This window comes from Medicago truncatula, chromosome 1, assembly GCF_003473485.1.
Source record: "Medicago truncatula cultivar Jemalong A17 chromosome 1, MtrunA17r5.0-ANR, whole genome shotgun sequence".
NCBI lineage: Eukaryota > Viridiplantae > Streptophyta > Magnoliopsida > Fabales > Fabaceae > Medicago > Medicago truncatula.
Window position 1 is genome coordinate 8,171,013 of NC_053042.1, and position 21,793 is coordinate 8,192,805.

The 21,793-nt window shown below is 30.9% G+C and overlaps 3 protein-coding genes and 1 non-coding gene across 4 annotated transcripts; 3 read left to right on the forward strand and 1 right to left on the reverse strand.

The window, feature by feature from the left end:
- Positions 1–2,864: 2,864 nt before the first annotated feature.
- On the forward strand, positions 2,865–3,521 carry LOC11411581 (ananain). The gene is made up of 2 exons (XM_003589451.4): positions 2,865–3,188; positions 3,302–3,521. The coding sequence occupies exons 1-2, from the start codon at positions 2,939–2,941 to the stop codon at positions 3,343–3,345; spliced, it is 294 nt and encodes a 97-aa protein (XP_003589499.1). The 5' UTR covers positions 2,865–2,938; the 3' UTR covers positions 3,346–3,521.
- Positions 3,522–7,513: 3,992 nt separating this feature from the next.
- LOC112419819 (ananain) lies at positions 7,514–8,142 on the forward strand. Its single transcript, XM_024777771.2, has 2 exons — positions 7,514–7,832; positions 7,946–8,142. The coding sequence occupies exons 1-2, from the start codon at positions 7,583–7,585 to the stop codon at positions 8,056–8,058; spliced, it is 363 nt and encodes a 120-aa protein (XP_024633539.1). The 5' UTR covers positions 7,514–7,582; the 3' UTR covers positions 8,059–8,142.
- A 6,127-nt stretch (positions 8,143–14,269) lies between these two features.
- On the forward strand, positions 14,270–16,457 carry LOC11428091 (thaumatin-like protein 1). Its single transcript, XM_003589456.4, has 3 exons — positions 14,270–14,495; positions 14,597–15,293; positions 15,772–16,457. Exons 1-3 carry the CDS (start codon positions 14,441–14,443, stop codon positions 15,989–15,991), a joined length of 972 nt encoding a protein of 323 aa, XP_003589504.2. The 5' UTR covers positions 14,270–14,440; the 3' UTR covers positions 15,992–16,457.
- Positions 16,458–20,298: 3,841 nt separating this feature from the next.
- On the reverse strand, positions 20,299–20,382 carry TRNAL-CAA (transfer RNA leucine (anticodon CAA)). Its single transcript has one exon. It is a non-coding gene; the product is annotated as a tRNA-Leu (tRNA).
- Between the last annotated feature and the right edge of the window lie 1,411 nt (positions 20,383–21,793).

The following is a 21,793-nucleotide window of genomic DNA, read 5'->3' on the forward strand; positions in this document are numbered from 1 at the left end:
ATGTTATTTATTATTGATTGAAGAAAAAGATGTATAATAAATAGGGGCATGTATATAAAGAAATAATTAATGTAGTTGGAAATAACAAACGGTCTTATAAAAAAGGATAAAAAAAATTTCAAAGGGGTCTTATAATTAGGGACGGAGGGAGTATTTATATGCTTCAAGATTTTTGGTTTTTCTACCGCTTCTAATTGATTGTTGTTGGAGTAGGAGATACTATTTTGTTGTATTTGACATTTTGACTTGGCTTTAATACAAAATGCTAGTTAAAGGAAAATGAGAATATAATAAACTTCTTTAAAAAAGTCAAATAGAGTAAATGATAAATAGAGGTATTCATTGATTTAATTAATTAATACTCCCTCTTCCTCCTCTCTCCAGAATTATAAACAATAAATTTTATTAACTTATTTTGTAACTTGAAAACTGTTCTTAGTTTCCTTGGTTTAATTTTGATTGTGCTTATTGTTAGTTATATTAATTTTATCAGAGACTGGAAATATATTATATAGAGGCTATAGTAATATTAATTTCACAAAAAGTTTTTTCCTCTAATTTATTTTAGATTACCATGTTATTTGAATGTAGTTTTCAGCGTTGTTTATCTGTAGGACAGGACACACAAGGGAGATTCTTCCTACGCAGGTAACAGCAATGGGTGCAATGGTGGATGAGTTAGTTAGTTAGTTAGCTCGGCATTTGTATATCCTTAATTATCAAGGAAAACAACAACCCTGTAATCTATCTACCCATTAACCAAATTAAACTACCGTAGATATAGATATAGATATAGATGGCTATGCTGTTCTGGCTACATATGCAAGTTCTGTGAGAGTAGCTGTAACATTAATTGGTAATGACTTTAAAGCCTACTAAGTGATGATGGAGTAGAATATTGGTTGTTAAAGAATTCATGGGGTGAAGCCGGCTATTAACTTATAGACCACTTTTTTGGTATGTATAGGATCCCCTTTCTTCTCTTTGATGCTTTTGAAGGATAATTGTAAAAAGAATATATGCTCGATAACTTGATATAAATTCCATCCACGTTTACTTTTTAATTTTTTTATTTGCAAAAGGGATATTCGACCCACCAAACTAAAACAGAGAAAACACCCCTCTACAAACACCTAAATTCACTATTTATGTGAGAATACAACAAATCGGATTGTAATAGTATAGATAAAGGAGTCTATTTTAACTTTGGTTTTTGATTAAATCTACCACCTGAAATCGACCACAAATGCCATATAGACAACAACCCAATACCATATGATATGATGTAAACAAATGTTCCTCACCATCCCAGACTTGAACAAGTTCCTTCTCAAAGAAATAATTGTCACGAAAATATTATCACCTTCAAAAAGCATAACTTTCCCGCAATTGAATTTATAAGTAAAGATATCCAAGATTAGTTGATATTCAAACAATTCACTGTTCCTTGTATATGTCACATGACATGGGTCTCTAATAAGTAATCATAAAACATTAATTAAAAATATTTAAAACTAGATTAATCCATGGGGTTTGGGCATAGTGCCCAATTGTCGTAACTAACCAGGCTTTGGGGCGAACACCCAACTCGAATTGACCACTCATCATTTCCTGTTTCCTTCTGCCTCAAGGATCATGCTTTTCTAGTTCCATAATCTTCTCTTCTCATAGCATCCTAATATTTCCTATATCACAATATTACTCCATGTGCGACTATTTTATATTATAACGTCACACACACACATTGTTTGGTTTGCTACAAAAACCATTATTTATTCAATTCAATAAATAAACATAACTCAATTCCATGTATTGGGCTCTGTCTCGTGGACCAGATTTTGACTAATGTAATCAACTACTTCACCAAAACTAACCAAAGGGAACCATATGTCAATACTGTATCATCTGTTTTGATATCTTTAAACATTCTACAAAATGTCCAGTATAACTGTGTTTTTTTCTCTTATAACTATTGCAATGTTAGGTTATCCGTGCATAGGGTCTTTATTGTAGTAGACGTGTTCCGTTATTGGACACATTTCGGTGTCTGACACCAACACATGTAAATTATGTCTTTTTCTTAAATTATTATCGGTATCAACATGTCATAGTCCATGTCTCTGTATTTAGTACTCTCTAATTTGAGGGGGGCTATAATTAGTTCATAAATTAGTTAGTTAGTTGATGTTTTGTTATCTATTATTAATTAGTTAGCAATCATTTTCTGTTTTTACTGTTACTTGTTCCCAATTCTGCTGTAAGGTCATTCAATTTTTCTGCCTTGTAATTCTCTTTCAATTAATTGAAACAAATGCACTTGTATTCTCAAATAATTAGAGTCTTCAATGATACTTACAAAGTTTACAATTCATGTATTTTGAAGAGTCAAAGTTAGAACAGTGACAATTAAACCATATAACTCTCTTTTTCATATCAATTTGGTATCTATCTCCCCAGGAATGGTTACACTTGCTGGCAACTAAGCAACAACAGTAAACAAAATCCAATTGAAATTCAAGCACACTTTTGTTCCTTTACACGTTGATTCAATTTGACTAAATTTGTTGATTAAAATTTGTAGATGAAGAATACTCTTTTCAACCACCTATTTTGCATTTGACATAACCATAAATATTAGAATAATACAATTAGAATAAAGGTTGGGGAAGATGTGCAAATCAACAATGAGAAATAGACATCTAATTAAATAGGCAAAAAAATTATACATTGATTAACAAATGAGTGTCATGATCTATTTTGATTGGTTGTTGTAAAATAGATGAGTCATAATCAATTTTGATTGGATGATAAAGAAACATTAAATGAATTTGAAACTTTTTTTTTTGTTGTAAAAATTATACATTTTTTTATGCAAACATTTGTATATAGTGTGCGGCAGCTGCTCATCTCTTTTAACATTCCCTTCAACTAAAAAAAAATGAAGCTGCTTAGTACTGTTGTTTTGATGATGATCTTTCTGGCATCTGCTTATTCTGTTGTTGATGAGTCTCCAACAATAACACTCTCTGAATTTGAATCATATCCAACACTTTCAGAAGCATCCGTTGATAAATTGTTTCATGATTGGATGTTGGAGCATAATCGGACATATTCAAGCAGCAACGAGATGAAGAAACGTCGAGAACTATTCAAGAAGAAATTGGAACATGTTAAGGAGTTTAACAAAGGTAATTTTTTTATCTATCTAGTTTGTTTAAGTTTCAATTCAATAATCGATGAGATTATCGATTGTTAGTAGTATTTTAAATATCTTTCTCTTTCTCTGTAATGAATTCCACAGGTAATCACAGTTACACAATTGGCATAAATCAATTTTCTGATTGAACTGAAGAAGAGTTGTCTGTATCATGTGTAGAGGACGACGACAATTACGAATGGTATTTTCAATGAAAGAATTAGATCGTCACATAGCGTGTTTCTGATCTACAAAATAAACTCAAAACAATGATTCATTGGTTTTGATTTGTTATATGGAAAAAATAATTAATTCCTTTTATTTATTTTTGTGTTTCTTATTTATTTATTTATGCTTTGCATATATTTTGTTCCCCGGTCATGGATGGTCACCCAAAAAAGAAAGATGATGTATTAGTTTTTTTCTTTCTTTTTTTACAATATACAATTGCTACCTATTTACTAACAAATCAAGAGATATAACGCAGTCAAAAGTTTCATCATATAATTCATCTATATAAGAAAAAATTACCATTTGGAAAAAGTGTTCTTTAAATAAGCTTTAGATCTTTAAAATGCAGTAATCTCCAAGAAAGAAAAAATAAGATCAATTCCCTTTTGAACTATTGATAGAATTTGGCACAAAGAGGCAAAAGACCACATGAAGAGCTCGAAACACCAATTGCCAACGATGACAAGATATTAAGGAGGTGTATACACCCAAAAAAATTATTAGCCAAAAACAAACAGATACGAAATAGACAAATCTTTTTTGAGTCCACTAAGATTCAAACAGATAGTTGAAGTGCCAGAACCAATCAAAAACGCATGAAACTTCAAAATTCAAAATTTTGCTTGTGTTCCATGTTTAAAGTGCCACAACCAAAGCGGCAATCTTCACGGGTGCATGTTTTGAGGCAGAAATGTGAGGTAAGTAAAACGTCGTGAAATGTGAGGAAGCAGTCCAAACGTAGGGTGCCACGTACACTCGGCAACAATACATTTAGAGTGACCAATATAAGAGAGAAAAGAAGAAAAAGATTGGTATACTCCAATTGTCAATATGAATAACCAACATAGTCTGTTATGTAATTCTTATCTATACGAAAATCATGAAGCCATGGCATAGTCACACAGACAGACATAAAAAATACTATGGTATAACAGTAAACATAAAATCATAATTTATTAAAAAAAAAAACATAAAATAATAATGATAATAATGGATGATATGATACAGAGCATATCTATCTATACGGTCAAAATTGCAAAAGTTGCCAAATAAGACTCTCTTTTTCTTATCCATTTGGTATACATCTCCCCAGGAAATCGATTTGTTTTCATTTTTAATAGGTTTAATTGCACTTTTCCTCCCTATCTTTTGTTAATTGTGCGATTTTGCACCCCCTTTTTTTTTTGAGCGATTTTGCACCCTATCTTTTGCCAACTGTGTTTTGTTCAAAATCATCATTAAAAGAGGGGAAAATGGGCAAAAGATAGGGTGAAAAATCGCTCAAAAAATATAAGTGAGGGTGTAAAATCGCACAATTAGCAAAAAGATATGGGGCAAAAGTGCAATTGAACACAAAGATGGGGTGCAAAATCAAAAAGGGGGCAAAAAGATGGGGTGCAAAATCGCACAATTGGCAAAAGATAGGGGGGAAAAGTGCAATTAAGCCTTTTTAATATATAATACATTCTGATATTTAATTATTATTTTAATTATTTGGCAATTAATTGTTAAGAGATATCAGTTTGAACGTACTCTTTTTTCTATCTTCCGGTAAATTTAAAAAGGCAAATCTCACAATTTTGTTGCAAAAATTAAGTTGTTCCTAGATAAGTATTTATAACTATCAACTTGATTATTTAATACCATTAAAACGTACATATTTATTCATTTACTTGAATCATTTTATTTGTTTCTTTAGAGATTGGAAAACGATGTTACAAAATTCTTTTCAATCAACTAAGATCAAATTCAACCGTTAAATTATGGAGACAAAAAGAACTAAAGAAAATGTATGCTTATTTTGATGAAGGAGATTTTTTTTCCACAATCCTTTTAGTGAATACATTTTCTAATTTTTTTTTTCCACAATCCTTTTAGTGAATACATTTTCTAATAAATGGTAAAACAATTACCTTTATTTTTAGTTGCCTGATCTATCCCACATTAGTATCCCATAAGAATTTTTTAATCTTACTCTTAGGATCACCATTGGAGTTGAAGAACTTGCATAAAATCGAGTGGATTGACATAGATCTCCTACCTTTTTCTTCCCCACGTTTGATGGAGGTTTTAGTTTGTGGATTTCAGTTAGGAACATTGAGAAGGAGGAAATGTTTGCTTGGAAAAAAGGGGAAACAATGAATTGGAAATCATAAATACACTAAAATATAACGAAATTAGGTTAGATTGTTTTAATTTGTGACCCTTGATCTCTAATTAAAAAAAAATGAAGAGAGGAGATTAAATAAAATTGTTTTCTCAAATTTTTCTCACTAGAGAAAATTTGGTTTCCGAGAGAAATACTCTCTCCAATATTTTTTTAGGGACTCTCTCCAATCTTAGATATAACAAATAAACAACTACATTTTATTATCTTAAATTAAAAAAAATATATAACTTACTTTGACTCTATTTAATGTTATTTATCCTAATATACATTTTAATTCATGTAAGTTTTATTTTTAATACTTTTTTATTCTCATGAAACAAGTTCCAATAGATGGTACTTTTTATAATTTTATATTTTTTTAAAAACATTCGAGAAAACTAATTACATATAAGTAAATTTTTGAACTTAGATATTTTTTTTTTATAATTGAAATCCGAGAGAGTGATTAAATAAAAAAAGTAATAGCTTTATTCAAAGTGGTAGGTTTTTTATTATATTTTTATAAGACAAGAGCAAAAAGAATAATCTCAATTAAGTTGGTACCCTACTTTAATCGATTGTCAGTTGCTCATATATATTATTAAAAAAAGGAAAAAAATTATATAAAACCTGGAAGGACAAAAAATATGATCCAGTCAATCCAAGTGGATCCACCCTAACGGGTAATACATAAAAAAAGATCAACAAAGTGGATTCAACCCTAATTAATTCTAACAAACGAATACCATTAACGATAGACGTTTGTGAGGGCAAATCGGGTCTATAATTTGGCAAATTGATCGATCTTCAACACAAAATCGGATCACGTGCTATCAACTCCCTGCAACAACGACAACAAGCATTAACGACTCTTTTAAGTTTACACAATCTCATGTCAATCAAGGATTAATGGGATACGAAACACATACATATTCTTGAGAGTGGGGAGTAGATTCAACCGCCAACACGGTAATTAACAAATTCACACGCACTAAATATTTACTGCTATGATCAACATCAAATTAACAGTTGGCCCAACATAGAACCACAACCACCTTCAAAGAAAGGGAGGAGACGGCGGATTCGAATGACCCACCATAACCAATCCACACGGCGGCGAAAAAGGTCTAAAACGGTGGCAAAATAGAGGATAAAGAACAGACCCTTTTGGGTTTCAACCAAACTAATGCGGGGTTCTGCCATTGAGAATTCAGCACACAGAACTAAACAAGATCGCCGGTGACAACCAACAATTTACGAATATCAACAACTAAGCAACCACCACCCGTAGCAGATGGGGTACTGGTTGAATCGGAATCCAACGGCACAAATTGTTGTGGGAACCGGAAAAAGGGTGGTGCAGGGGGACGACGCCACTCATCGCACCATCATTGCATGTTGGTACATCGTAAGTGATGAAGGTTTCGAAAAAAAGGGGGCGAGATGGCGGAAAATTTCTAAAGAGAGGGCAAAGCCATAATGGTAGATTATAACAGAGGTAATCATACCTCTTATTAATTAGATATATTTTTAAAAATATACTAATTATTTATAGTAGTTTTATATTTTAAGCATAGTTGTACTTTTTCTCACTATTTTAGGCAGAGTTGACATGTCCCTGACAACTCTGTCTCAATTTTAAATATGAAGACAAAATACTACATAATATCAAAATTCTGAATGAAATCAAATTAAAAAAGTCAAATAATATCTAAAAAAAACTTATTTATGTGTAAACCCTGTTAAACATATTTAAATAAAATGTATCTCATGCTTGGCACGGGGCGTTGCACTAGTTGATTAACAAATGAGTGTCATGATCTATTTTGATTGGTTGTTGTAAAATAGATGAGTCATAATCAATTTTGATTGGATGATAAAGAAACATTAAATGAATTTGAAACTTTTTTTTTGTTGTAAAAATTATACTTTTTTTTATGCAAACATTTGTATATAGTGTGCGGCAGCTGCTCATCTCTTTTAACATTCCCTTCAACTAAAAAAAAATGAAGCTGCTTAGTACTGTTGTTTTGATGATGATCTTTCTGGCATCTGCTTATTCTGTTGTTGATGAGTCTCCAACAATAACACTCTCTGAATTTGAATCATATCCAACACTTTCAGAAGCATCCGTTGATAAATTGTTTCATGATTGGATGTTGGAGCATAATCGGACATATTCAAGCAGCAACGAGATGAAGAAACGTCGAGAACTATTCAAGAAGAAATTGGAACATGTTAAGGAGTTTAACAAAGGTAATTTTTTTATCTATCTAGTTTGTTTAAGTTTCAATTCAATAATCGATGAGATTATCGATTGTTAGTAGTATTTTAAATATCTTTCTCTTTCTCTGTAATGAATTCCACAGGTAATCACAGTTACACAATTGGCATAAATCAATTTTCTGATCGAACTGAAGAAGAGTTGTCTGTATCATGTGTAGAGGACGACGACGACAACTACGAATGGTATTTTCAATGAAAGAATTAGATCGTCACATAGCGTGTTTCTGATCTATAAAATAAACTCAAAACGGTTTTGATTTGTTATGGAAAAAATAATTAATTCCTTTTATTTATTTTTGTGTTTCTTATTTATTTATTTATGCTTTGCATATATTTTGTTCGCGGGTCATGGATAGTCACCCAAAAAAGATAGATGGTGTTGTAGTTTTTTTCTTTCTTTTTTACAATATACAATTGCTACCTATTTACTAACAAATCAAGAGATATAACGTAGTCAAAAGTGTTCTTTAAATAAGCTTTAGATCTTTAAAATGCAGTAATCTCCAAGAAAGAAAAAATGAGATCAATCCCCTTTTGAATTATTGATAGAATTTGGCACAAAGAGGCAAAAGACCACAGGAAGAGCTCGGAACACCAATTGCCAACGATGACATGAGATTAAGGAGGTGTATACACACAAAAAAATATTAGTCAAAAACAAATAAATACGAGATAGGCAAATCTTTCTTGAGTCCAGTAAAGTTCACGCAGATAGTTGGAGTGTCAGAACCAGTCAAAAACGCATGGAACTTGAAAATTCAACATTTTGCTTGTGTTCCATGTTTAAAGTGCCACATCCAAAGCGGCAATCTTCACGAGTGCATGTTTTGAGGCAATGTGACATGCGTTGATAAGTAATACATCGCGAAATGTGAGGAAACAGACCAAACGTAGGGTGCCACGTACACTCGGCAACAATACATTTATAGTGAGCAATATAAAAGAGAAAAGAAGAAAAAGATTGGTATACTCCAATTTACAATATGAATAAGAGTTTTTCTATTCACACCCTATATATTTCTGGTTACACCCAGTTTTTTAAAAAGTTTTTGATAATACCAAAATTGTCCTTTTATATAAATTTTCTTAAAATCTTGATTTCATTCATTGTCACTCAAAAATTCCACTCTCTTTCACCCACCAACGATCAAACAATCTTGATGTTCAATTAATGTCTATGGAAGATTAAAGAGTGAATCAAAACATCTTTCATTCATACTCGATTGCATATAAATAAGTGAATTTTTTTTTCTTTTTCAATAACGTCGATTTCAATTTTCTTCTTCTTGTTCAACTGCACTGTATGACAGTTTCTGTTATACATTGTTGAGGTTAACTTAAATTCAGTTTAAGTTGGTTCATGTAAACTTAGTTTACATAATCTACTTAAACTTAGTTTACATAACCTACTTAAAGTGAGTTTAAGTATGTACACTTAAACTCAGTTTACATGACCTATTTAAACTAAGTTTACATGTACATACTTAAACTGATTACGTATAATCATTGAACAATGTTGAACTTTTAGATGTACACTTAAACTCAGTTTACATGACCTACTTAAACTGAGTTTACATGACCTACTTAAACTGAGTTTAAGTATGTATACTTAAACTCAATTTACATGAGCTACTTAAACTAAGTTTACATGATCTACTTAAACTGAGTTTAAGTATGTACACTTAAACTTAGTTTACATGACCTACTTAAAATAAGTTTACATGTTCTCTGTTGTCAATAGCGGCCGCATCGCGCGTTAGGGAAAAACGGTCCAAAACTGGGTTTCGCGGCCGCTTTACATGGAGCGGTAGCGGGTCAAATCGCCCGCTTTTCCGGATCGAAACGAAATTACGAAATTATCCCTCACTTAAGTAACGTTAGAAGGGTTAATTTTGTCATTTTCAAAGCCCTATTTTCTTTCATCCATTCCATTGTAGAACACAGCCGCTTCTTCTCTTCTCTTCTCTTCATTCCATCACAAAACAACACTTCATCTCATCTCTTCATCTCTTTCACCTCTTCATCTCAGATCAACACTTTATCTCATCTCTTCTCTTCATCTCAGATCTCACGTCACCTCATTATTGGTTATAAAAATTAAAATAAATGCTTATTTATGATTTCGTTGACCCATATTGCTTGCTGAAAAGTCATACAATGAATGTGCCAGCTAATTACTTGCTATTCTTAATATTATTTTAATGTTTTTAATGCTTTTTTTGGTTACAATGTTTTTAATGCTTATCTTTACCAAGAATTTTATTTTTAACGGTAATTTCCTAACTATACTCTCTTTTTCAAATGATTTGATTGTCTTTAGCCTTAATTTTTTTGAAGGAAGCCTTAATGATCCTTATGTTTGATATTCTTTCAAAAAAAAAATCGTATATTTAATATATTACTTCATATATATTTTGATAGTTATTTTTCTGACAAATTATTTTAATAGTTAAATACTGTTGGTTATTAATTATATTTATTTTAAATTATGAATACTTCATAAATTTTGAGTAATGTTTAAGGTATTTTAGTATATTTTTTTGTATAGTATGGTATTTTAATATTAAATATATTAGTGTCCGCGTCATGTAATAGCGTCCGCGTACCGCGCCGCGTCAATTTTTGGGGTGGCCGCACTGCGCCGCGTTTCCGCTTTGACAACTATGACTTAAACTGAGATTACGTAGAATTCTTGAACAAGGTTGAACTTTTAAATGTACACTTAAACTCGGTTTACATGACCTACTTAAACTGAGTTTAAGTATGTACACTTAAACTCAGTTTACATGATCTACTGAAACTAAGTTTACATGACCTACTTAAACTGAAGAGAGATTTTAGGGTGTAACCAAGAAAAAAAGAAGATGCTTTTTGAAAATTAAATTTTCTGGAAGGATAATTTTGTCATTTTAGGGTGCAACCAGGATTAAACAGTGTGTAATTAAAAAAACTCTATAAATAAACAACATAGTCTATTATGTAATTCTTATCTATACAAAAATCATGAAGCCATGGTATCCAATTGAAATTTGAGATTGTAAATTTTGCTCCTGGTATGGCCTAAAGCATGTTCATAATAAAATAAAAGTAGCATCCAACAAAATCAGTTCCTCCCCATTTCAAGAAAATTCTCACTTCCTTCTATCACAAGTCTCTTCTCTTTTATTTGAAGAAGGAACATTTTTTTATAAAAAAGGTAAGAAGTTAATTTGCAAGTTTAACAAATTATGTATTCATATAAAAACGAGAAATGGTTCCAACCAGAAAGTGGGAAGTTCAATCTAACTTGAACATTAGACTGATAGACTCAGCAGCAACTCAAATGATAGACCAAAACATTATACAATTGCTACCTATTTGCTAACAAACATTGTGTTTATGCTTCAGGTCAAAACATTATGCTTCAGGTCTTTAAAATGCATTAATATTCAAACTTGCGAGTTGAGAATCAAAGAGATATATGGTTCTAACTTATTTTTGAAAGGGTGCATATTAGGGGCTTCCATTTTGTTGAAAATATATGGTTCTAATATATGTTGAATGATTAATGTCGAAATTTTTGGTATATGTTGGAAAATATAATTGCTAATTTTGTTATATGTTGGACGTTGAATGTTGACAAATTTTGGTATATGTTGCTAATATATGCCTTCAAAATTTCAGGTTCTACATTTTTTCCTTCAGTCTTCCTCTATGCCTTCTAAATTGCTTCTTACGATTAGAAAGTTTAAAAAAAATTGCGTTTTTATTTTACTGAGTGTTTATTCTACTATGAGGATTTGAACTTTCAAGTTATTATTTGCTACAAGATTCTCTTCACCGTGTCCACTTTTTCTATGAGCCAACTCATAGATATCATAAATATGTTATTTCGATTCAAGACATCAAGTATCTTTTCAATCTTGATTGACTAGCTTCCAATGTTCGCTCCCATCGTGGAGGAAATAATTGTGTTCACTTCATAACTTAGTTTGGAGCTCGTGGTCCGCTCCACACATCTCCGTCCGGTTTATCGAACCTCCTCTTTGCAAACTCAACTAAGTTCCATAGATTAAAGCAAATTGATTTAAAGAGAAACGGATTGGTTTAATAACCGTTTTAAATTCTCTAAAAATAATTAATTAATAATGACTAATTTACTTATTAATAACTAGAAACTGAAATCAGCTATCCTAAGCAGCCTTTCTCTTATTTTAAAGACTTTCATTGTCACCGTCAAATGAATTCAACAGTAATATGTTTCACCCCTTATTTTCTGTTTCATCCTATCATTCTATTTCTTGTAGCTACAAAAACAGAATTAAAGGCTCTTTGAAACTAATCCTGCTTGGGAATTAACTAATTTACCTCCTGAAAAGAATGTTATAGCATGTAGGTGGGTCTATAAAATTAAATATTAATTTGTTCAAAAAAAAAATATTAAATATTAAATAAAAAGCAATGTGAAATTTGACTAGATCACTTGACAAAGGCTACACTCAATTAATAGGTGTAGTCTTTGACAAACTAATATTGATCTATTAATTCGTTAGTTATCATTTTCTGTTTTTACTGTTACATGTTCCCAATTCTGTACAAGGGCCATTCAATTTTACTGAGTTGGCTCTATATAAAGTTATTCTTGTAATTCACTTCCAATTAGATAATTGAAACAAATGCACTTCTATTCTACTATTGATTTTTCTCTAATAATTAGACCCTTCAATGATAGTTACTATAATTCATGTATTTTGAAGAGTCATAAGCAAATTGGAGGCTGCTTGCAGTCAAAGTATATAACTGTATGCTGATAGAACAATCCCAAGGATAACTGAACATGCTTTTAACTACTAGTATTAGGTAAAGTTGCGTGCTTAAAATGGTAACGTCAAAAGAGAGGGAATTAATACCCCAATCAAATAAGTCTATAAAAATGGTGGCGGCTTATGATATACTACTATGATCTATGAAGCACTGATACGGACATCAGACACTACACAAACACTGGCACACCTACACAGCTAATAATTTGAAGAAAAAAAACACATAATTCAGTGTAATTACAAGTATTGGTGTCATGTCGTGTCGTTGTTGGACATGTGTCGTGTCCGACATCGGGACACGCCTAATCCGAGGAATGTCTGCGATTCATAGACTACTAACTACATGTTCGTTACCGAGACATGTCTAATCTGAGAAGTGTCTGTGATTCATAAACTATCATAGTTTGTAGATAATTATAATTCAAATGCCACACTATTGTTTTCTTGTGTGACTAATATTTAGAGAAACTACCTAATTCCTTTGACAATTTCAACTGCAGCAAGAACTCAAGCAGTGCAAGAATAGTATGAATTTTTCCAACCAGAAAGTGGGAAGTTGAAGCTAATTTGACCAATACATGAATACATTATACAATTGTGAAAAATGTCAAAAGTAGCGTTTACAAGTCTAACACAAAAATACATAAATTAAGTTTGTGTTTACTAATACTATGGTCTAACATAAAATAATAATAAGAATAATAATGGATGATATGATATAGAGCATATCTATCTATATCAATATGGTCCAAATCGTGTCAAAATTGCAAACGTTGCCAAATAAGACTCTCTTTTTCTTATCCATTTGGTATATGTCTCCCCAGAAAAGGTTATAGTTGCTGGCAACTAAGCAGCAATAGTAGTAAACAAGTTGCCAGCAGACATAACAAAATTCAATTGAAATTCAAGCACACTTTTGTTCTTTACACGTTGAGCAATTTGACTAAATTTGTTGATAAACATTTGCAAAGAAGTATTTAAACCTATATAATGATTATGAATTTTTTAGAATAACAATTTTCTTGAAATTAAGTTTCGTGTTTCAAATTCAAAATTTCATTCACTTAACTTTTATGTTTATAATTTATATACGGAAAAATGAAGTTGAGGTTGCTGAAATTGAACATTAATTCAATGAGATTATCTATGAATGATTCCTAGATTGCTTTTGAAGAATTATGATTTGTTTATCTAAACATCCAAAGAAAATTAGTCACATAAATAAATTTGCAAGTGGTATCCACAAATTAATTTTACTCCATTTATAAATTTATTCATGTGTCTAATTTTCATGATTAGGTATTGGTTAATATACCCACAATTCTTACGGAAAAAAACTTCTTATCATGGGTATTTTTCATAGGAAATTGTCATTTCATGATTAGTTACTTGCATAATTTAACTAAATTTTATTTCTTTTGGAACAAAATTCTCCAATTTCATGATTGGGGGCTCTCCCCTATACAAGAATTGTCATTATGTGAAATATATAGAAAAGCAAAAGTAACGTTCAACGTTACTTTGGTCAGATGCTGTCTCCCTAATGAAAAAACCACGTAAAAGTATTCCTATTCCTATTCCCTTTCACTTCCAACTTTTTCTATAAATAAAATACCTTTATGCTCCTCATTTCATCAAATCTCATAACTCTCTCCCCTTTTATACAAAGAAAAAAACTTTCATAACTTATTCTCTCATATCCTTACCCCTATTCACATTCTTCATATTAAGCATAAGCTTTTGAAGCTTAGCTAGATAGCTTCAACATATATATACATGGATCACCTATCAATTTTTTCATTCTTATTAGCACTTCATCTATCAATTTCAGGTAATTTTACAATTCAATTAAACAAAATAAACTTTTTATAGTTCATAATGTTTCGATATTTTTGTTGATCAAATTGTCTCTTATTTTAATTTAATATGCAGGTGTAATTTCAACAACATTCACATTTGTTAACAAATGTGACTACACAGTGTGGCCAGGGATTCTTTCAAATGCTGGGGTCCCAACACTTCCAACCACCGGCTTCGTTCTCCAAACAGGCGAAACCACCACCGTCGCTGCACCAGCCTCATGGGGTGGCCGTTTCTGGGGCAGAACTCTCTGCTCCCAAGACACTGATGGAAAATTCTCATGTGTCACCGGCGATTGTGGCTCCGGAAAGGTTGAATGCTCCGGTAACGGAGCCACACCACCGGCAACTTTAGCCGAATTCACATTAGACGGCTCTGGTGGTCTTGACTTCTTCGATGTTAGTCTTGTTGACGGTTACAATGTGCCTATGCTAGTCGCCCCTCAGGGAGGCTCTGGCGATAATTGCACCACCACAGGATGCATCAGTGATCTCAACGGCGCGTGTCCTTCGGAGCTTAGAGTGATGAGTGTGGATGGGAAAGACGGTGTCGCGTGTAAAAGCGCGTGCGAAGCTTTTAATTCACCGGAGTATTGCTGCAGCGGCGCGTATGGGACACCAGACACTTGCAAACCTTCTACTTATTCTCAATTGTTTAAGAACGCTTGCCCACGTGCATATAGCTATGCATATGATGATAAGACCAGCACTTTCACTTGTGCAAATGCAGTAGATTATACTATCACATTTTGTTCTTCTCCTACCACAAGGTTAGTTACTTTATTTTTACTTCTAAAAAATTTACCATTGTGCACCTATTGATTAAACAAAGCGATTAATGAGTTTTGTCAAATGACGAATTATTGGATGAACTCGAGATTACTTTTTAGGCAGCATGATTGGTGGGTAATCAATTTCAATAGATGCAAAGGGAAACCATGTTTGCAAATTGCAATTGCAAGCAATCTAGTAGGTGAAGCAACATAATGGCCGGCAGATACTAGGGACCATATCTAGAACCAAATAATATTAATTAATTGATGTACATTGGATTCGCAAAATATGGGTGGCACACACCACACATGCCAAGGGTTATCGTTACACAACAACACTCACTATTGGTTGGTAGTATCAAAATAAAGTTACCAAAAAGTGACCGTTAGGAAAATTACATTGTTGTGACTCTTATTTTACATGTGATTTTTTTTTTTTAGATTTTTGATAATTTTTCTATTAATGTATTTTCAGTCAGAAGTCAACACAAGGGCAAGACACAAAACAAGAAAGTTCTTCTAACTCTGCCTCACCTCAGCTTAACAATGACAATACAATGGTTTATGAAGGTGGTATTGATCAAAGTGAAATCTCAAAGGCCATGTGCACCCATGTGCTCCTGCTCCAATCACAAACTATTGCGTGCATTATTAGCATCACTATGGTCCTTTGGCGGTTGTGCCAACTCTTTTAATGAGTTCTTCATTCTTAGGGCATTTTCTAGTGTAGTTAGGCCCATAATCACGTTTTGTGGGTCCAAATGTGTGAGTTAAGTATGGCTCATGGATTTTGGCCTTATTGACTAGGACATGACTCATTTCAAGGGAAAAGGTCCTACAACCCTTGACATTTTGTCCTAAAAAACCTTTGTGCAGGAGGCCAAGCTACCACCACATTCATTTATTTATTTATATATGTAGCAATATATAGGTGACGATGTAGTTAGGGAAATTGACTTTTCTACTGCTAAAATTGTTCTAGTTGTAATTTTTATCCCATGTTATAGATCACTAGGCATACTATTGTTGAATTCTTTGTATTGACGGGGGTGGGATTCATTTATTGGTTGGAGAATGTAATATTTGGCTACAATAAGGAAATGGATGTTCGTGTATATTATTATTGTCTACCTTCTTTGTATTCAATCTTGCATATTCATACCTCAATGTGTCAATGTTTCATGTTTGTAATTGTGGTTACATGTGTTCAATGGTGTAGTATTGAGCACTGTTGCTAATAGTAAAAGTGGGGTAAAAAGAAACATTGTTAGAATTTTTAACATCATGCTTAACCCTGCAATTCTCTGGATTTATTATCCGTTGAGGGCATTTAGGTATTTTACTTGTGTCAATTGGAACTTTTGCAATAGTAATAGTAATATTTAACATCCTTAAGACTCCGTTTGGATTGGCTTATTTTGAGCTTATGTGGACTTATCTACTCGCATAAGCCTTTTTAAAGGTGTTTGGGTAAATAAATAAAAACAGTTTATCATAGTTTCATAAGCTGCTTATGTCATATTTTAATAAGCTTAAATTTTCAGTTTACCTTCCGGCTTAACAAGGAGCTTATGAATTTATGTAACCTCCTTCGATTCTCTCTGGATCCACTTTTTCAAAACATATATTTTAATTATAACTTTTTTTGAAGGAATATTTTAATTATAATGTTAGTTATCTTTTGCGTGCATGAGTAACAAAATTGCTATATACTTATCTCATTAAAGTAGCACATCTAACTAAGATTTTTTTTTTTAAAGAAGATTTTTATTATTTTTTTTTGTTACGTAACAAAATGAAATTGAATAAAAAAAACTTAACTTCTCTTTTTTTTTTTTGCAACAAACTGTACACTAATATCTATATATATATGATAAGTTTATTTACACCGTTAATGTTAATTTTGTCTTATATGAATATTGATATATTTTTTTTAAGGACAAATATTGATTATATTATATTATATATATGGCGCCTATATATATATATAATTATAATTAATATATTATAATATTGTTTTTTTACACCTTGATTAATTTCATAAAAAAAAAAAATTGATAATTGTGGTTCAATTCTTTGATTTTTTTTTTGTTAAATTAAAAATATTTAAAATTTTGATAATTGCTTATATAATGTCACATCCAAACACTTCAATTTATGTAGGTACTTTTTAGTGTACATATCCAAACATAAATAGTTTATCAAATATAAGAACTTATGATGTAAGCTCTAATGTTATAAGCCTTAATGCTATAAGCATCTATATAAGCTGTTTATCCAAACGAGGCTTAAGCCTAATAAGGAGTGGTGTGGTTCTCGCCACATATTTAATTAATGCTATTATTTCACTGGTTCTTGGTGTCATACAACAATTTTATTATAATCAAACATTTTTTATCATAAAATCTAGTGCAATATTCCATGCCTCGTGCTGGTGGGATCTTCCATGTCCTATCATACCACAACAGCTTGATTTTTTTTCTTCTTAACTCTAATTATCAAGGAAATAAGTATAATGAAATGAAGTAAGTAAAGTTTAATCAAAGACTGATTCATGTGCAATGCAAACATGAAATTTTTACCGATTTGATATTAACTGAAACATTCGGTTTGAATTAATTTTTTCCAATAAAAATATTGTATTCAATTTCTTAAAAGAACTAAAACATTGCTTATGGTTGAATATTTACGTTTGCCGACCAAGGTTTTGCAAATCAAGTGTTAAAACATAAATTTGTCCGAGTTTACGTTTTTAAATACCAAAATCGTGTAAACTCGAACTTAAACTCGTTTTTTGGTAAAATTGAAAAGTTGACCGAGTTAACACGGCTTAAAATCAGTAAAATCGAGTAAAATTGTTCGAGTTTGCGAGTTTACTTTTAAAAAAAACAAATTTTCTTTTTTGTTTTGGATAGATTTTAATTAAAATCCAATTCATTTTTAAAGCCCAGCCAAATATCAGTGTCATGGATGGCTTGTGATATTGGATGACTTAGAGACTTGTGAAACTTATGATTTGTGTTAATTTTTGTATTTTGATGCTAAGTTGAGCATAACGTTTTATAATAGTAGTTTGGTATAATTTGCCTTTGTAAGTAAGTCATATTTTACACTATTGACCTGTTTACAATATTATATTACCTTATATATATATATATATATATATATATATATATATATATATATATATATAATAAATTTTACATAATTTTAATTTTAGGTAAACCCGAGTCGAGTTTACCTAAGCAAAACGAACCTTGTTGCCGACTGCCATCAAGGTTCACGTAGTATTAGAATTGAGAATGTGACATTGAAGAACACTTTGATAAGATGCTAAGAGATCTCTTTCAATTTAATTAGGTGAAAGAAGTTCAAATTCAGCCTAATAAGATGTTATGAGATATCTTTTAATTTAATCGGGTGAAAGAAGTTCAAATTCAGCCTAAAAATGCAAGCGTTAAATCTTTCTCATGTTCTCTCATGTGTGACAATCCACACCATTAAAACCTATTTTCAATTTTTTATTTTATTTTTTAACTTTAAATTTTTAAAGCCCTATATGTCAATGGTCTCTCATTTCACAAGATCAAGTCTCGTGAAAACCTCATAAGCTAACTGGAGCAACATATATTCTTTATTAGACACATTGATGTCTAGATTAAATATGGATTTTGAAAATACGGAGATCTCTCTCTTATTTGAGCTAAATTTTGGAGATTTAAAGAAAGAGTTTTAGTTCTCTTATCTTTAGGACAATTTTAATGAAGTATTAACTCAAATGCTAATAATTTATGGGCAATGCTAACCAGTGTCCCCAGAGCACTGGTTTAAAAATAATTAATTGCTGGGTTGCACTTGTTTTACCATAATAAAAGTGTAAAATTAGTCAACAAATTAAAATTAATAAAAGTTATCTTAAATACTCTCTCAATTCTCAAAGGCATGGATATTTTTACAACTTTAAATAAAAAAAGGAAAATGTTGTATTCTACGAAAATAATTTCACAAAAACTAAGAATAACACAAGCCTGATTGCCGCCAAAGCCCAAATATTATTATTTTAAAATTTAAAAAAAAAAACTTTTGTAAGGGAAAAGTGATTAAAAAAAATTCACGGAAACAAAAATGGGTTAGAGTAAAATTCATAGGAGAAAAAAAATTGTTAAGATATGAAAGGAAGCATTAAGATGATTAAAAAAAAAAAGAATTGTAACCAAAAAAAAAAGATGATTAAAAAAATGATTCAAAAAATTATTAAGATGTTAAAGAGTATTAAATGCATCGTTTTGCTATTTAATTAAGTTGATTAACTTTTCACTTTAATTGAAGTAAATTAAATGAGACTCATTAATTTTATTGTTCCTTAACAGGTGCTCCGGAGGCACCGGTTAGCAGCACCCTTTATTTATTCATATAACCTTAAAGAACGAAATTCAATCCCCTCAGTATAAAATGATCAGACCCGCATATAAGTTTTTTGATATTATCTTATTTTTCAAGTTAAGAAATCCTAAAAGAGAAATAAAATAAAATAAAATAAATAAAAGAATGAAGCTGAAAGAAAAAATAATAAACTATAAAACTACATGAAGTGGATCTATTTATCAAATATTTCTAATTTTATTCTATCAAATAAAATTACAAGCTAATACAATAAACCATCCAGTATGTTGATCTTACCAATATATTATCTTTGTTTCTTCAAAAAATATATACTAACAAGATAAGCATATATATATTTTGACTTGGATAAAAACTAAATTATTTTCATTGAAAAATTTAGATGTACGAGTATTAATTACATTAACCGAAATTATTGGAAGTTATTTTATGTAATTGAGACATAAATTTTCTATCTAATAATATTCTTATAAAAATCTATTTAATGGGTCAAAGGTCGTTTAGCACAAGAAAAGTTGAACTCAATTGCAAATAACAAAGAAAGGTCCTTACCAAAAAAAAAAAATAACAAAGAAAGGAAAAAAAAAAAAAAACAAAGAAATGTCAGAAGTGGGATTTGAACCCACGCCCTCTCTCGAAGACCAGAACTTGAGTCTGGCGCCTTAGACCACTCGGCCATCCTGACTTGTTGTTACTTATTTCTCACATGTAGTATTTATATTATTAATAATAGTATATTTTACAAGACAAATTTATTTTGAAAATTGGTTTCCTCCTCTCTTTCATGTATTTGCTTTATCCTGTAAATAAATATTTTAAAACTTTTGTACCAAAAAAAAACTCATATTTCTGTAACTTTGTTTTAGAATACTTACAAAAACTTTAATTTTGAAAACAAGTGTTTATGAGATATATTTATAGTCGTTAATTATGCATCGGATTATTTATTTTATGAATTTTGATATTATTCATCGTCTAGTGAACTTAAAAAAAAAAAAAAAAAAAACTTATCAATCAAACATTCCCCTACAAAAAATATCAATCACACACAAATAATTAAGTTTATCATAAGCTACATCTTGATTTCCTTTCCTCCAAGTTCCTGCTTAATCTTGCTTTGAAGATGGTAAATTTGAGAGCTTTGATTTGATCAAACATAGACTCTATTTTCAGGCTTCAAGGATCAAGGAGCGTTTGTAGAGGTACTTACAAATCATCAACCAAAGAGATATTCACATCGACAGCAGGCGGAAGTTGAACTCACGAGCTTACGATGAGTCAACTCCTTACCAACTAAGTCAACCTTCATTGACAACATAGATTCCCTTTGTGGCAATCATATGTTAGTCATTGCTCATTGTTTCTCATTTCAAGAAGTATATTAACAAGTTATATATATATATATATTGTGCTCTTTGTGATAACCTCATGATTAGCATGGTCAAAGCAATTCAAATATAATTTTTTAGGTAATCATGCCATTGATGCAAAGTATTCACCAACTTGTCGTTGAATCTCTGTTGGGGAATCTTGCTTGCCAACTTCAGTAGGGTCTTTCTTCCTAAGTCCTAACCATATTTTTTTCCATCCATGAGACTCGAATCCGAAACTTTGATTAAGGGATTTGGGTTCGGTTAGTTGCACTCGTATCAATAAATGTTGGTAATTTATATATACTTCATTCAAACAGATAAAAAATGTATGATAAAAAACAAGAAGAAAATAAAAGAATAATAAAAACAAATATATAAAATCGTGTGTAATTTGAATTGAAGAAATCATAAGTGAGAGAAATGAGAATAAAGAAGAAAATATAATATTTATACCCTTACAATTTTGGTAGCTATGAATTACGGTTATGTGTGACATTTTCTTTTATTTTTGAATATATAACTTTTTTCCTTCTGTTTTTTATATGCAACGAAAAATCAGCAAGAGATTATTCACCACCTCCTCCTTCTGCAATTGGGTTTGAAACAGGAACAGGGAGATGCCAATGATAGTAACAGTCCTCCAAGTCCCACTTTTACCCCTTATTATTATTTTTTAATTTGATTATGATAATATATATTCTATTTGCGATATTAAGAATGCAA